The 17,601-nt window shown below is 44.5% G+C and overlaps 1 protein-coding gene and 1 pseudogene across 1 annotated transcript; both read left to right on the top strand.

Moving 5' to 3' along the window:
* The first annotated feature begins 4,007 nt into the window (after nt 1-4,007).
* LOC119902623 lies at nt 4,008-6,256 on the top strand (annotated as a pseudogene).
* Nucleotides 6,257-13,860: 7,604 nt separating this feature from the next.
* LOC119902624 (tripartite motif-containing protein 16-like) lies at nt 13,861-16,217 on the top strand. Its single transcript, XM_038718955.1, has one exon. It carries the CDS (start codon nt 13,979-13,981, stop codon nt 15,653-15,655), a length of 1,677 nt encoding a protein of 558 aa, XP_038574883.1. The 5' UTR covers nt 13,861-13,978; the 3' UTR covers nt 15,656-16,217.
* Nucleotides 16,218-17,601: the final 1,384 nt, after the last annotated feature.

The raw sequence follows: 17,601 nt of genomic DNA, 5'->3' as shown, positions 1-17,601 counted from the left end.
CTCAGTTTGACTCTTCTCTACCATCTTTCCCATCTGACCTGAACACCTCAAAGCAGGTTAACAACTGAAATGTCAAAACTGATGCACAACACAAGAGGGCGCCTTCATCCTGTTCAGAACATGTTTGAGGCTAATAAAAAGCTTTCTAGTAAAAGTGTATTGTGTCACACATCGTGGTAAACGGTGTCAAAGCACTAAAAGTGCAGATACAAACAATCTCTATTTGCTTCCTTAAAATATAGTCAGCTCTCTGTGTGAAGTTTCCCCACCTCGGTTTGCCACTCCCTGGGCACTGTCCCCAACTTCCAAGAAATATCGAAGAGGCGTATCATCCAAGACATCCCCTCCGCATCCAAAGCTTTCAGCATTTCTGGACAGATCTCCTAAATCCCTGGGGCTTTTCCACTGGGAGGTTGACTACCCCAATGACCTCCACCGGGGAAATTGATGATCCCCCATCAGCCTCCAACTCTGCCTCTGCCATAGAGGGCATGTTTGTGGGATTAAGAATTTCCTCAAAGTGTTCCTTCCACCGTCCTATTACCTCCTCAGTAAAGGTCAACAGCCAGGGGGGCCGCCAGGAATTTTGGGCCCTATGCCAAAAAACTCAAATTGGACCCCCTCTGCACAGATGTTGTCACCACTTCTCTAGGCCTTAACTGTCCCATCAAAAGCTTTACATAACTCTAATTAAAGGCTTGCAAGTGTCTGGCTTCTTGTAGTTCAAGATTAATACTACCACAATATGTACTGCTGGAGATTTGTACGTGCAAGTCTGCATACAGGATGCAGTTCACTATTTCCTTCTCAAATAAATTGCCCTTCATGATGGGAATAATAAAGTCTGTATCTATAGATAGATCAGGGGCCCTTGGAATTGTCCTTACTTTTCCCCCCTATACGGCGGCCATGTCAATGGCGTCCCATCTTGACTGTACGTAGCTTGGATGGTTCCCCGTTTCCCTTGAGTTGGTGGATTGTTTTCCAGAAGCACCTTGGTGCCAACTGAAAGTCCTTCTCCAGCCAACCACTTGCTGCTCTGCCTCTTTCACGGCAGAGGCCTCTAGAGTCCAAGTGGTCTAGGGTGCTCTGGTACCGCTTACACTTAGGAGCATCCTTATGTTTGAACATGGTGTTATAGAAAATCCATGACTAGCACAGAGGTCTAACAACAAACACGCTCAGGTTTAGATCAGGGGGCCTGTTCCTCCCAATCACGCCTCTCCAGGTGTCTCAATCATTACCCATGTGTGCATTGAAGTCTCTCAGCAGGACTACGGAGTCCCCTCTCTGAGCCCCATACAGGACTTTATTCAGGGTCTCCAAGAAGGCCGGATACTCCGAACTGTTGTTTGGTGCATATGCACATACAACACTCAGAGTTCTCTCCCCCGCCACCTGTAGGCGTAGGGAGGTGAGCTTCTCGTCCACCGGGGTAACTCCTACATAGCAGCGCTCAGCCGGGGATCTGTGAGCATCCCCACACCCGCCTGGCTTCTCACACCGTGGGCAACTCCAGAGAAGAATAAAGTCCATCACACTGTCCAGGATCTTCCAGAACCGAGGTAAGCTCCACCAGATCTAACTGGTAGCTCTCCACCTCCCGCACAAGTTCGGCTCCTTCCCCCACAGAGAGGTGACGTTCCACATCCCCAGAGCCAGCCTCAGCTGCCCGGGTCTGGTCCGTCAAGGCCCCTGACCTTCACTGTTACCAGTGTAGCAGCGCACCTGACCCCTGCGGTTCCTCCAATGGGTGGTGGGATGGAGAAGAGGGTGCCACGTTGCTTGTTTGGGATTAGCCCAACTTGCCCCCCTGACTCCAGAGGGGGGCCCTGGTCTTCCTCCAGACAGGGTCACTTCTCCTCATCCTTGATTTATCTTTTGTCATTTTGAACCATTTTTAGTCTGGACCCTCCCCCGAGACCACTTTACCATGGGAGACCCTACCAGAAGCACCAGGCTCCAGACAACACAGCCCTCAGGTTCATAGGGACACCAAAACCTCTCCACCACGATAAGGTGATCACAGCTCCAAGATATTTAAACTCCTGACAGTTTCTACAGCGCAGCCAGTGATGGTCGAAGGTTGAAGTTGATCACGTGAGTCTTGTGTGTTGCTGGATTTGATATTTTCTTTGGTTTCACAGACATTTATTAAGACACTCTCCTCACACCACTGCTGCAGAGAAACTACATGACTAAATTATGATATCATAGCACACTGTAGGAAGTTGGGGTGGGAAAGTGGAGGTCAACAACCAAGTTTTATGCTGAAGCCTGTCAGGCCAAACAATCAGAAAATGTCGGGTTAAAACAGACAACATCAGAAAGGCTGATTGGCCGACCAGTCATCCGGTGCAACATCCGGCTTTCAACATTAGTTCACCAGCTAACGCGACCCATATCATTATCCTGTGTCCCACCGCATTAAGTCAAAGTGTTGATTTTAGCCTTAAGGATGTAACAGTACAAAGCAAATGTGGAGAGATTTGTTTATACTAGCCTATATGTCTGTGAAGGTTCTCAGTTATCCAGGTCACAGTTATCCAAGGAGGATTAAAATCAGGGGTAACTGGACTTGGTTGAAGATACTAGAAGACATTTTATCCCTCATCCAGGAGACTTCTTCAGTCCTTACTGACTGGTGGGGAAATCAGATATTTAACCTTTGTGAAGTCGTTGGGCAAGATAATCGATCCCGCTGGTTGCTCCAGGTTAAGAAGCTGATTTTCCCTACCAGTCAGTCAGAAGCTTCCATATACACTGCTCAAAAAAAACAGGGGAACATTTAAATCACAAATCAGATCTCAATGAATGAAATAGTTTGAAATCTTTACTGTCCATTGTATAATTTGTTGTTAACAAAATTACATAACAGTTTATGGAAACCAAAATCGCCAACTGATGAGGGCTGGATTCAAAATCACACCAAAAATCAAAAAGTAAAAAACTTTAAATCACAGGCTGATCCAATTTGTGTGGCTTTCATCATGGCGACTTGATGGTGGATCTCCTCCCAGACCTGGATCAGGGCATCAGTGAGCTCCTGGACAGTCCGTGGCGCTACTTGGTGGCGTGAGATGTACCAATACAAAACGTCCCAGAGGTTCTCAATTCAGGTCTGGAGAACAAGAGGGGCAGTTAGTGGCATCAATGCCTTCGTCATCCAGGAACTGCCTGCACACTCTGGCCACGTGAGGGCGGGCATTGCCCTGCACCAGGAAGAACCCAGGGCCCAGTGCACCGGGGTAAAGTCTGACAGTGGCTCTGAGGATTTCATCCTGGTACCTAACAGCAGTCAGGGTACCATTGCCCAGCATGTGGCTGTCTGTGTGAACCTCCAAGTGTATGCCTCAATCACTGACCCGCCGCCAAACCAGTCATGCTGGATGATGTTGCAGGCAGCATAACTTTCACCACGGCATCTCCAGACTCTTTCACATCTGTCACGTACTCAGTGGGAACCTGCTCTCATCTGTGAAGAGAACTGGGCGCCAATGGCTGACCAGCCAATTCTGGTGTCCTCTGACGAAAGCCAACTGAGCTGCACAAGGCTGGGCTGTGAGAACAGATCGCATTAGAGGACGTCGGACCCTCATGCCACCCTTATGGAGTCTGTTCCTCATAATTTGGTCAGAAAGTGAACACCAGTATTTCGCTGGTCATTTTGTAGGGCTCTGGCAGTGCTCCTTCTTTTACTCCTCACACTAAGGAGCAGATGCCGCTCCTGCTGCTGGATTTATGCCCTTCTTCTGCTCTTCAATTGCACCAAAACAGGCGACATTGATTCATAATTGCTTATGCTTCCTAACTGGACAGATTAATATCCCTGAAGTTTAATTGACTTGGTGGTATATTGTGATGATTAAGTGTTCCCTTATTTTTTTGAGCAGTGTATTTCCTTGTTCCCTCCCCTTCAGATCTACAGTTTGAAGATGGGTGTAGCAGTATGTGCAGGAGCTGACAGACCCCATTCACTGCAGAAACACATGCTGTTCAGATCAGAGCTCGAACTACTTTCACTTCTGAGAAAGTGAAACTCAGACAGTCGTTGCCACTGAGAGATGAAATGGCGCAGAAAGGAGTTCAGCTGGACCGGGAAACCTTCTCTTGTTCCATCTGTCTGGATCTACTGAAGGATCCGGTGACTATTCCCTGTGGACACAGCTACTGCATGAACTGTATTAAAACCCACTGGGATGCAGAGGAGGAGAAGAAAATCCACAGCTGCCCTCAGTGTAGGCAGACCTTCAGACCGAGGCCAGTCCTGCTGAAAAACACCATGTTAGCAGTTTTAGTGGAGGAACTGAAGAAGACTGGACTCCAAGCTGCTCCTGCTGATCACTGCTATGCTGGACCTGAAGATGTGGCCTGTGATGTCTGCACTGGGAGAAAACTGAAAGCCCTCAAGTCCTGTCTGGTCTGTCTGGCCTCTTACTGTGAGAAACACCTCCAGCCTCATTATGAATCCCCTACATTTAAAAAACACAAGCTGGTGGAGCCCTCCGAGAAGCTCCAGGAGAACATCTGCTCTCGTCATGATGAGGTGATGAAGATGTTCTGCCGTACTGATCAGCAGAGTATCTGTTATCTCTGCTCTGTGGATGAACATAAAGGCCACGACACAGTCTCAGCTGCAGCAGAAAGGACCGAGAGGCAGAGAGAGCTCAAGGTGAGTCGCCAAAACATCCAGCAGAGAATCCAGGACAGAGAGAAAGATGTGAAGGTGCTTCAGCAGGAGGTGGAGGCTATCAATGGCTCTGCTGATAAAGCAGTGGAGGACAGTGAGAAGATCTTCACCGAGCTGATCCGTCTGATGGAGAAAAGAAGGTCCGATGTGAAGCGGCAGCTCAGATCCCAGCAGGACACTGAAGTGAGTCGAGTCAAAGAGCTTCAGGAGAAGCTGGAGCAGGAGATCACTGAGCTGAAGAGGAAAGACGCTGAGCTGAAGCAGCTCTCACTCACAGAGGATCACACCCAGTTTCTACACAACTACCCCTCACTGTCAGCACTCAGTGAATCTACAGACTCATCCAGCATCAACATCCGTCCTCTGCGCTACTTTGAGATGTGACAGCAGCTGTGTCAGAAGTCAGAGATAAACTACAGGACGTTCTGAGAGAGACATGGACAAACGTCTCACTGACAGTGACTGAAGTGGATGTTTCACTGTCGGAACCAGAGCCCAAGACCAGAGCTGACTTCTTAAAATATTCCTGTGAAATCACTCTGGATCCAAACACAGCACACACACGTCTGTTATTATCTGAGGGGAACAGAAAAGCAACACTCATGAGTCAAAATCATATTATCTTGTCTTATTCTAGTCACCCAGACAGATTCACTTATTGGTATCAGGTTCTGAGTAGAGAGAGTCTGACTGGACGTTGTTACTGGGAGGTGGAGTGGAGAGGTGGAGGAGTTTTTGTTGCAGTCTCATACAAGAACATCAGCAGAGTAGGGAATTCAGATGAATGTGGATTTGGATTCAATGACAAATCTTGGGCTTTAGATAGTAACAAAAACAGTTACATGTTTCGGTACAACAAAGTCAAAACTCCCGTCTCAGGTCTTTGGTCCTCCAGAGTAGGAGTGTACCTGGATCACAGTGCAGGTATTCTGTCCTTCTACAGCATCTCTAAAACCATGACTCTCCTCCACAGAGTCCAGACCACATTCACTCAGCCTCTCTATGCTGGACTTTGGTTGTGTTCATTTGGAACCACTGCTGATTTTTGTAAAGTCAAATAGTCAGAAGTCATTTCAGGGACAGTGGGTTAAATTCTGTGTTTTCCTTAGCCTGAGCACCAACGTCCCCAGTACCGCTGACTTAATTTTGTCATTTTCCCCATTTCCAAAAATCAGCTGATTTGTTGCTAAAAATTTTGCTGGGCGCCATCTTGATTATTGTGCAATACCTGGGAGCAGTGCCTGCCGTCTCTCGCCTTTTTCTGCAGAGAAGTGCCGCTTTGGAACACCCGGTCTTTTTCGCGGTCTGGTGGCCGACCCATAGTAGCTACGGTCTGCTCCATCCGGATTGATTGAACCCCCCATCACTGTGTGGGGACATCAATCATTCTTAAGTTACACGCTTGTAAAGCATGGGTGTGCTTTTGGTCACAGGAATGTTGATCAATATTCACAGTTTTTATCAATATTTCAATGTTTCGGAACCTTTTATGCTATTTGGAATGGTTCTATGGACATAAATAGTATTTATGATGAAGATAACTCCCAATAAAAGTCAACATTTAAACAGTAAATATTGTCAAAATATGGACATTCGTCTGGTATATCTTTTAAATACTGTATGGTAACTGTTGTCACAATTGCATTCCAGGTGTATTAGAATATATACAGCTACATTATAAACTATCTGTTGATGATTTTGATGGTTTATTGCATTAAAAATGTAGCTTCTTTACAAGGCAAGGATGAAAATATACTTTTCTTTATTGCATCTCCATTTAGTCTATAATGGTAAGATAAAAATGTTAAATTACAATGGATTTATATTCCTTAGCTTTTGACCTTTCAAAGGAGCCCAGGATTATGCATCCAGGCCAAATGGTTGAGGAGTTATTCCTGATTCATTTTGGGTATGTAGTTTTAGGCGTTTTTCCTGGAAAAAGGTGGCAGTTTCCATATGGTTGAACTAATTTTGCGTTACATCTTCTCATTAGTTGCTGTGTTAATGGTTGAGTTTCAGTAGGTGGCGCTCCTTCCTGTGTCTGTTAAGCCATGGTGGCTATCACTGCATGAAAATGGAAACTTGGAATGTTTGTTGTATATTTGTATTTATGTAATATTTGTATTTACGTGTGTACCAATCAGCTTTATGACCCCTGACTGGTGAAGTCAATAACACTGACTCTCTCGACACCATGGCACCTGCCCTCAAAGTTGATGTGTTAGAAGCACGAAAAATTGGCAAGCGTGAGGATTTGAGTGACTTTGTGATGAGCATCTCTCCAACTGCAGCTCTTGTGGGGTGTTCTCAGTCTGCAGTGATCAGAATGCATCAAATGTGGTCCAAGGAAGGTAAAGTGGCGAACTGGCGAGAGGATAATGTGCAGGCAAGGCTCACTGATGCCTGTAGGGAGTGACGGCTGGCCCATGTGGTCCAATAGAACAGACGAGCTACTGTAGGTCAAACTGATGAAAAGGTTAATGCTGGTTATGATAGAAAGTTGTCAGAACACACAGTGCATCGCAGTTTGTTGCGTTTGGGGCTGCAAGGGTGCCCATGCTGAGCCCTGTCCACTGCCAAAAGTACCTACAATGGGCACGTCAGCATCAGAGCTGGACCACAGAGCAATGGAAGAAGGTGGTCTGGTCTGGTCTGATGGATCACGTTTTCTTTTACATCACACGGATCCACGCGGGGAACACATGGCATCAGAAAGCACTACAGGAAGAAGGCAAGCCGGCAGAGGCAATGTGATGCTTTGGGCAATGTTCTGCTGGGAAATCTTGGGACCTGCCGTTCATGTTACTTTGACGCGTACCACCCACCTAAGCATTGTTGCAGACTGGTTTGAGGAACACAACAACCAGTTCAAGGTGTTGACTTGGCCTCCAAATTCCCCAGATCTCAATCCAATTGAGCATCTGCGGGATGTGCTGGACAAACAAGTTTGATTCATGGAGGTTCCACTTCACAATATACAGGACTTAAATGGCAGGTCGTCACACTTTTATGGCTGATTGGTGTATTTGTATGTTGTTGTTTCTCTTCCACTGCATGGGTCTTAAGAGAGAAAGCAGCAGATCTTCCTTTATCGGAGAGATTTTGTTCTCACTTTGTAAAGAAACCTATAATTATATTTACATTTATTTGTTTGGCAGACCAAATGTTGTTGTTGTCCAAAGAGACGTACAAATGAGGGACTACGAGGTATTATAAACTGGATTTATGATCACAATCAATAAGTAGATGCTTCATTCTTTTCTTTGACGGAGCTGAGATTCTGCTCAAACCCACTGCTTGTGTGGATGAAGTGAATCTGTACCTGAAATCACTGAACAAGAGTCATTTAACAGACTTTACTGATGGGATGTGTGAACAAACTGAAGGTTTACATGATGAATAAACAAACATGAACAAAGTCTTTCTTTCTCGTCTTCATTTCAGGGTATCATACAAAGCTGATGGAGAAAATGTGAAACTAATATGAGAGTATAACTGAGGCAGTTTTCCTCCTGAAACACCACAAAGTACAGAGTTCATGTTTAGAGCAGGAGAGCATTTGTCAGTCAGTCTCTGTCCTTTCAGCTTTCCTCACTAAAACAGCTTTGTCACAGAGAAATGAGCAGAGTTTTCTGGCCTTTTATAACCAACATTTTGTTTGTGCACTTAGTCAATAAAAAAGATTTACTACACAGAATTAAAAAAGAGGAAAAACAGTCAGAATTTATTTGGTCAGTTTGAAGAAGTTTGACTCCCAGGTTGTGGCCCATCAAGACAGCTACCCCTTTGCCAGCTAGTCTCGTCATGATGAGGTGAGGAATCTCCTGAGTCAGTCCCACTTCCAGAGTCGGTATGTGACTCTGGGACATCCAGCTCTCTGGCTTCTTTTTTGTTGGACCTCGCTTTGGAGCCTGAGGACACATTATTGGCCTTAAGCCAGATCAGTTGGCTAGCCCACATAGGAGGCAACGTTCCTGTGACCTTGCGTAACATAATCTAAAAGCTCCCTAAAGGTGACAACCGTTTATTACATTATTGGGAAAATATAAAATTATTGGGTTCTGAGTGGCTGTAAAGAGTCGGTCTGCCACAAGAAGAAGTATCCTCTCCACAGTAAGCTCATTTCACAATCCAATGGGTTTTCTTTCCCCTTTTATCCTTAAGGCCAAACAAATCCTCCAGGAGCCCTGCAGGTCAAAATGTGGATTGGATAAAGTTAGCTCACAGGAACCTAAAGGCCCTGGCAAAGAAGGATTGAAGAGTTAAATCAGCTGAGTGGATTTCAGGTGAAAAGGTGCATGAAACCCTGTTAAGACAGTTGAACTTCATGACTTTTGTGCTGCAAGTGAGTCTGGAAAATCCAGAGTCGCTCCCGCTGCTCAAGAACTGCTACAGATCTCTGATACTGTTGAAATGCAGCAGTCCTCTATTCGTGCTTCAGCACCATTTTCTGTCCCTTGCTCTTCCAGCCCTCCTGCCTGACTCCCAGTCATCGGTTTCCAGTCCAGCTGCCCAGTTACTGGTCTCCGGTCTAGCTGCTCTCTAGTTGATGGATTTATTGCCAGTCTCTTGTCCGGCCTTATGTTTGCCCTCCAGACCTGCTCTGCGCTTTAGTCTGATCTCCAGGCCATTATGTCAATCCTATGACACCCATATAAACATTCTTTTTTTCAGTCTCTTCCAGGAAATAGTCCCTCAGACACAGTTTGTTTTACTTGTAACTGCAGCGCTCAGGCCAAACTCAGCCAGAGTCATACCTGCCTGATATACATTTGGGGTTCAAACTGGACCCTCAGCTGTAATGTAAATGCTCCGTACTTGTATAGCGCCTTTCTAGTCTTTTCGACCACTCAAAGCGCTTTTACACTACATCTGCATTCACCAGTTCAGCATTCACACACATTCATACACTGAGCCTAAGTGCTCGAACGGAAACTAACATTCACACTCATCCATACACTGGCGGAATAGCCGCCAGGGGCAAATCGGGGTTCAGTATCTTGCCCAAGGACACTTCGACACGCAACCAGGGTGAGCCAGGGATCGAACCGCCGACCTTCCGATTAACAACCCGCTCTACCTCCTGAGCCACAGCCGCCCCCAGCTGTCACCTCTTCAAACCCTCTTCCGGTCAAACCAAAGTTTGGAAATATAAATTATGTATAGTTTAAGGAACAAACAGAAACCTGGTGACAAACCTGTGTTCTCCACCAGGCAAAGAAGTGCTACCAGTAGGCCAGTGGAGGAGTGCATATGTGTTGCATATGTGTTGCTGTCTGTAAAAAGTCAACACATAACATTACTGTACAGTTTTACTGTTAATATAAATATAGATGCAGGTTACACTCATTAAACTGACATTTAAATCTCTGTTTACTTATGTTTTTTTTTCCTGCAGTGAACATCACAGTAGTTTAACAAGTGAAATGTGAAAACTGATGCTCAACACAAGAGGGCGCTTTCATCCTGCTAACCATGAATATAGTGGAGGTTAAAGCTCCTTACTTCACTTTATCTGCAGATTTAGTTAAGAACATGTTTTTAGGCTGATAAAAACGTTAAAAAGTCAGAGTTAATATTCAAGACTGGGCCTTCTTATTATGTTTATTTTGTTCTTAGCACAGTTCTTCACCAGGTCTTGAAGAACTGGATGTGGGAACAAAGATTACAAATCTCAGTCATGAATTTCAAAATATGAAGCATTATTTTGATTCTTCTTAGAACTCCAATTTGAATTTGAAAGTATGAATAACCATGAACTCAGCTGTGTGCCTTTGTACATATAATGTAATGTGAGCTGAGAGTCATATTTCAAGGTGCAAATATTCTTACTGCATGTTGTAAATGACAGTTAACACACACTCTCCCAAAAATCTACTCTTTGTGGAATGCAGTAGAGCCTGAACACCCTTTTCGTTCCCTCCCCCTCATAGATATGCAGGTACAAGTGCGGAAGAGAGAAGGGCAGAGATTTGTTGTCATCAGAGTATAGAGATTGTTTCTGATCAGAGAAAGTGAAACTATTTGACCGTCACTATAACCGTGTGATCCTCATACCACTGCTGCACAGAAACTACACGATTAAAAGCTAAAGTGGCAGTCTTTTAACTTACTGGTTCACAAAGAAAATAACAACGGTGATAAAATGGCAGCTTGTGGTGCACCTGTGTTTAGAGTCCTCATCTCTGACCCCTTTTACACACATTCTAGGATTGCATCGTTTCAGATCACAAAGCTGAAATTATTGCGTTCAGTTTATCTATACAGATGACCCTTTTCACTTGTTTTTCAGAGGTTAGCTGTGAATTAATAACTATCCTTTTAGGTACTTAAAGAGACTATTTGAAGCTTTTCTCTTAAGATTTCAGGCTGATGAATATCTTTCCGCCTGATTGGAAAATACATAATTCAGTCTTGCTAATATTTAAAGTGAGTGAGTCAGTCAGAGATTGCTGCTGCAAAACTTCTGTTCCACCTGCTGTTTTGTGCATACATTTGAATCATTACATCAGGGCGTCCAGTAGGAACTAGACTAAAGATTAAGGGCCCATTATTTGGATCTGGTTTAGTTTGTTGGGCCTGTTTACCAGACACTATTTTTCACGTGACTGCATTCACTACACTGGATAAGGGGAGGATTGTGTGAAACTTTGTCTCGGACATACTGGCAAGAGAGAGAGAGAGCACTCAGCTCTGGAACCTGGATGATATTTACCCCTAACAGGATTATAAGAAACTTTCTTAATTTCTACAACAAAGTCTGAGAACGAGGAACTAGCCAAACATTAGCTCTCCCAGACTGCTGCTCCTCAAGGTTTAGCCCTCCCTGTATGTAACCCCACAATATAAGCTTTTCAGAGTATCTGAAGAAAATGGCTGCTGCTCAAATACTAGGAAACAATGGAGCTTAAAAGAGCTGCATGATCCTAGATCTCCATCATAGCACTCTGGCAGGGACACAAGGGAGGGTGATACACTTCTTTACAGTCAAAGTGTAAAAAACACACTATATGTCACAGTTTGAACTACGTCTTCGCTTGGTTTGGTTTAGTGGAGGTTGGTCTAAAGGAAGGGCCATGCCCATTTTTGTGTGTGAAACAATACATTACATTTAGAAAATTTAAATAAAACTATTATATTGAATTAATGCACCACCTAATGTCAGCATAGCAATTGTTGTCTCAGTAGATGACAGAGAGCCAGTGTTGTCCTCATGGGACAAGAGAAGGGGTTTTCTCCTGCAGACTTGTTGAGGTAAACACAGAACTGGAGGTTGGAAAGAGAGGCTGCAGGCTGCAACCCCATGCAGAAGGAGCAGAAGGGGTGAAGTAAGCATTACATGGCCTTCCTGTCTTAATAGATAGTTGTTCTTGTTGAAAGTATGATGAACTTGGCAGATCCACCAATTTGTCCCTGAGGCATGCTCTATTCTCTGTTCTCTCTGTATATCAATGATGTTGCGCTTGCAGTTGGTGACTCTCAGATCCACCTCTATGCAGACGACACCATCCTGTATACATCCTTCACTGGACACTGTGTTATTAACCCTCCAGGAGTGCTTTAATTCCATTCAGTAATCCTTCCAAAACCTCCATCTATTACTAAACTCTGGTACAACTAAGTGCATGCTTTTCAACGATCGCTTCCTACACCGGTTCATCTGACTAGCATCACAACGCTAGATGGGTCAATATTAGAATATGTGGACACTTACAAATACTTAGGTGCTTGGATTGACAGTTCCCTCTCCTTCCAGCCCCACATAAACCACCTTCAGTCTGAAATTAAGTCCAGAATTGGTTTCCTTTTCTGCAACAGGGCCTCCTTCACCCGTGCTGCCAAACTTGCCTTGGTAAGAATGACTGTTCTACCCATGCTAGATTTCAGTGATGTCATCTACAGATCTGCCTCAAACTCTCTCCTGAACCACCACAGTGCCATCCGTTTTGTTACCCCATTTAATACCCAGCACTGCAACCTCATACGCATTAGTTGGCTGGCCGTCGTTACATTCTCAACACCTAACTCATTGGTACCAGCTTATTTCCAAGTTCTTTCTTGGCAGAGCCCTTCTATACCTATGCTCACTGGTGTCTATATCATTACCCACCTGCAGCCTGCGCTCAAGCAGGTACATCTCTCTGGTCAGCCCAAAAGCCCATACCACCTTCAGTCGCCACTCCTTCCAGTTCTCCGCTGCCAACGATTGGAATGAGTTAAAAAAAACCTCAAGCTAGAGACCCTCATTCCCCTCACTGCCTTTAAAGCATGTCTGTCTGAACTCCGATCTCTGTACATGCTAGGTCTCCTCCACTACTTTTGCATACCATTACTAAAATTGCTCTGTCATGTCCCTTTCTTAGTTGCACAGTTTGACCTGTACCATTGCCTCATCTGTTTTATGCTCTTTTGATCCATTCCATCTGCACAAGTATACTCAAATGTCATTCTTCCCACCGCTACTGCCATACTGTTGTGCACACCACCTGATCTACCTCGGTAATTTAGGACTCAACTTGCACAAAATGTTTATAGATCTCTGTACTCTGTAGTTTTTATTTATATATAGACTGTCTATTTGTGTATCGTGATTTTTATTGTTGCCATACCATTTACGCATACAATCTGACCTACCTCCTTGAATGGTCGGCACCTGCACTAAATGTACATAGACGCTACTGCACTTTCAAATATTCTCCTACAGACTCATTACAGTTTTACGTATTTCTGTAATTTATGCTATGTGTATTTAATGTGTAACTATATGTTGTTCTGCACGTCTACACTTTCTTGGCCAGGTCGCCGTTGCAAATAAGAAACTGTTCTCAATCGGCCTACCTGTTTAAATAAAGATTAAATAAAAATAAATGAATAAAATGCAACCGCTGACATACATAGCAACTGTAAGTTGTTTTGATAAAAGTGGCAGCTACGTGAATAAATTAATGGGTGCTGAGTGTCAGATTTCTAGGTGCAAATATTCGTACTGCACCTTGCAAATGACAGTTAACACACCCTCCCAAAAATCTGCTCTTTGTGGAATGCAGTAAAGCCTGAAAAACCATTTCAAACACAGCAAGGTCAACCTTTTGAAAATATTTCTTTGTTCCCTCCCTCTCAAAAATCTGCAGGTATAAGGACAGTGTGAAATGCAGGAGCTGATCAATCTCACTGCAGCAGGTGAACGAGAGCAGAAGGAGCAGAGATTTGTTGACCATCAGAGCACAGAGATTGTTTCTGTTATGAGAAAGTGAAACTACTTGACAGTCACTGTCACTGAGAGGTGAGATGGCGCAGAAAGGAAACCAGCTGGACCGAGAAAAATTCTCTTGTTCCATCTGTCTGGATCTACTGAAGGATCCGGTGACTATTCCCTGTGGACACAGCTACTGCATGAACTGTATTAAAAGCTTCTGGGATGCAGAGGAGGAGAAGAAAATCCACAGCTGCCCTCAGTGCAGGCAGACCTTCAGACCGAGGCCTGTCCTGCTGAAAAGCACCATGTTAGCAGATTTAGTGGAGGAACTGAAGAAGACTGGACTCCAAGCTGCTCCTGCTGATCACTGCTATGCTGGACCTGAAGATGTGGCCTGTGATGTCTGCACTGGGAGAAAACTGAAAGCCCTCAAGTCCTGTCTGGTCTGTCTGGCCTCTTACTGTGAGAAACACCTCCAGCCTCATTATAATGTGGCTCCGTTAAAGAAACACAAGCTGGTGGAGCCCTCCGAGAAGCTCCAGGAGAACATCTGCTCTCGTCATGATGAGGTGATGAAGATGTTCTGCCGTACTGATCAGCAGAGTATCTGTTATCTCTGCTCTGTGGATGAACATAAAGGCCACGACACAGTCTCAGCTGCAGCAGAAAGGACCGAGAGGCAGAGAGAGCTCTGGGTGAGTCGACAAAACATCCAGCAGAGAATCCAGGACAGAGAGAAAGATGTGAAGGTGCTTCAGCAGGAGGTGGAGGCTATCAATGGCTCTGCTGATAAAGCAGTGGAGGACAGTGAGAAGATCTTCACTGAGCTGATCCGTCTGATGGAGAAAAGAAGGTCCGATGTGAAGCGGCAGCTCAGATCCCAGCAGGACACTGAAGTGAGTCGAGTCAAAGAGCTTCAGGAGAAGCTGGAGCAGGAGATCACTGAGCTGAAGAGGAAAGACGCTGAGCTGAAGCAGCTCTCACTCACAGAGGATCACACCCAGTTTCTACACAACTACCCCTCACTGTCAGCACTCAGTGAATCTACAGACTCATCCAGCATCAACATCCGTCCTCTGCGCTACTTTGAGGATGTGACAGCAGCTGTGTCAGAAGTCAGAGTTAAACTACAGGACGTTCTGAGAGAGACATGGACAAACGTCTCAGTGACAGTGACTGAAGTGGATGTTTTATTGTCAGAACCAGAGCCCAAGACCAGAGCTGACTTCTTAAAATATTCCCGTGAAATCACTCTGGATCCAAACACAGCACACATACGTCTGTTATTATCTGAAGGGAACAGAAAAGCAACATTAATGAGAAAAAATCTGTCTTATTCTAATCACCCAGACAGATTCACTTACTATTCTCAGGTCCTGAGTAGAGAGAGTCTGACTGGACGTTGTTACTGGGAGGTGGAGTGGAGAAGGGCAGGAGTTTTTGTTGCAGTCGCATACAAGAATATCAGCAGAGAAGGGAGCTCAGATGAATGTGGATTTGGATACAATGACAAATCTTGGCTGTTACATTGTGAAAAAAACAGTTATATCTTTTGGTACAACAATGTCCAAACTCCCGTCTCAGGTCCTTGGTCCTCCAGAGTAGGAGTGTACCTGGATCACAGTGCAGGTATTCTGTCCTTCTACAGCATCTCTGAAACCATGACTCTCCTCCACAGAGTCCAGACCACATTCACTCAGCCTCTCTATGCTGGACTTTGTCTTTACTCTTTGTTTGGAGACTCTGCTGAGTTTTGTAAACTCAAATAAACAGACAATACTTTACTACTTTAATGTTTTGTTAATGTCTTCATGTTTGTTGCTGAGAGCTGATTGTTGTGGCATTTCTTCACTGCACAGAGATCAGCTGTCAATCAAACATTGTGGGCGGTACTTTGACGTCTTCTCATTAGTTGCTGTGTAAATGTTTGAGTTTCTTTAGGTGGAGCTCCTTCCTGTGTCTGTTTAGCCATTTTATACATCAATACATATTTATGTATTTGTATTTTCTCTTCTACTGCATGGGTCTTAAGAGAGAAAGCAGCAGACCTTCCTTTATCTGAGATCATTTGTTCTCACTTTGTAAAGAAATCTATAATCGCATGTACATTTATTTGTTTGGCAGACCAAATGTTGTTGTTGTCATCATCAATAAGGAAATGCTTTATTCTTTTCTTTGACAGCTGAGATTCTGCTCAAACCCACTGCTTGTGTGGATGAAGTGAATCTGTACCTGAAATCATTGAACAAGAGTCATTTAACAGACGTTACTGATGGGATGTGTGAACAAACTGAAGGTTTACATGATGAATAAACAAACACGGACAAAGTCTTTTCTTCTTGTCTTCATACCAGGTATTATATAAAACTGATAAAGAACATTTGAAACTAATATGAGAGTATAACTGAGGCAGTTTTCCTCCTGAACCTACAAAGTACAGAGTTCATTTTTAGAAAAGAAGAGCATTTGTCAGTCAGTCTCTGTTCTTTCAACTTTCCTCACTAAAACAGCTTTGTCACAGAGAAATGAGCAGAGTTTTCTGTCACTTGTTGGTTTTTACAATGAACATTTTGTTTGTGCACTTAGTGAATATAGAGGATTTATTACACAGATTTAAAAAATCCATCTAAAAAAGTCAAGATTAGGGTTCCAGACAACTGGGATTGATTTATTGCAGCATCACAGGTAAAGTTACTCCACCTTTTCCAGCACGGAAGTATTAAGCATCGATGACAATTTCATATATCTGACTGTCCTCCTCAGGTGCCATTATATCAGCTGCAGGGTCGTCAGCTCAATACCACCGTTCACTGATGTTTCGCCCTTACACCGGTACATCTCCTGGTGGGGGGTGAAGTAGCGTATAGGGACCGTCCCTGCCACCCCCTGCAGCTGCCTTTACTGGGGTCCTGGCAACCAATTACAATCCTTCCTCTATAGCCATAGCCAGTAACTGGCTTTCTCTGCCTCTTCTCCCTGCTCCTTTATGGCCTTATGCATGTTCGACTCGTGCATCTGCTCAGCAAAGCTGGCAGGATAAACTGCGGTGCTGCCATTGCCGTCTTGACAAAGTGCTCCGGGGTTTGCATTTGCTTCACGTGTTGGTGCTGCTTCACGTGTTCATGGACAGCGGTTGGACTGCAGTCAAGCCATTTCCAATTCGTGGAGCTCAGAGGGCACCACACTGTTGAGTGTCTGTCTAAAATACTCCCAAACTTTAGACAGTCGAAGGCGCAGACTATGTCGATGAATTGCCGCAGCCCTAATTTTGTACTTTCCTAGTAGCTGGCTTTGATTGATTCTTGCCCAGCCCTCTGCGAGCTGTTTCTTTGCTAACTTCTCCATTTGTCTGTCAGATACGTCTGCTGTGTACATCCTCCCTGGGCTCTTATGTGTTTTTTTCTGTTAACCATAGAATTGGTTCACCTCCAGCAACTAAGATGGTTTCTTGAAAAACTCCTTTCCTCAACAAGAGACTTCTTGATTTTGCAGCCTTTATCTCTATTCTCCCCCATTTGATCAGCTCATCAAGACGATTGAGGAGCCTTGCTGTGTGTGGTCTTACCTGAAGGATACTTCTGATGTCGTCCATAAAGCCCCTCAAGGGTTGAGGCCTCTCACCTGATGGTAGCTCAATGCCGCCGACTACCTTCCTGGCCCCTCTGAGGATGCCTTTGAAGGCTGTGACAAACAAGACTGGTGAGATGGTAGACCC

The sequence above is a fragment of the Micropterus salmoides genome, unplaced genomic scaffold, assembly GCF_014851395.1.
Source record: "Micropterus salmoides isolate LMB-PRFRI ecotype aquatic unplaced genomic scaffold, ASM1485139v1 Ms_hic_scaffold_14, whole genome shotgun sequence".
NCBI lineage: Eukaryota > Metazoa > Chordata > Actinopteri > Centrarchiformes > Centrarchidae > Micropterus > Micropterus salmoides.
This window is presented reverse-complemented; position numbering and strand designations above follow the sequence as displayed.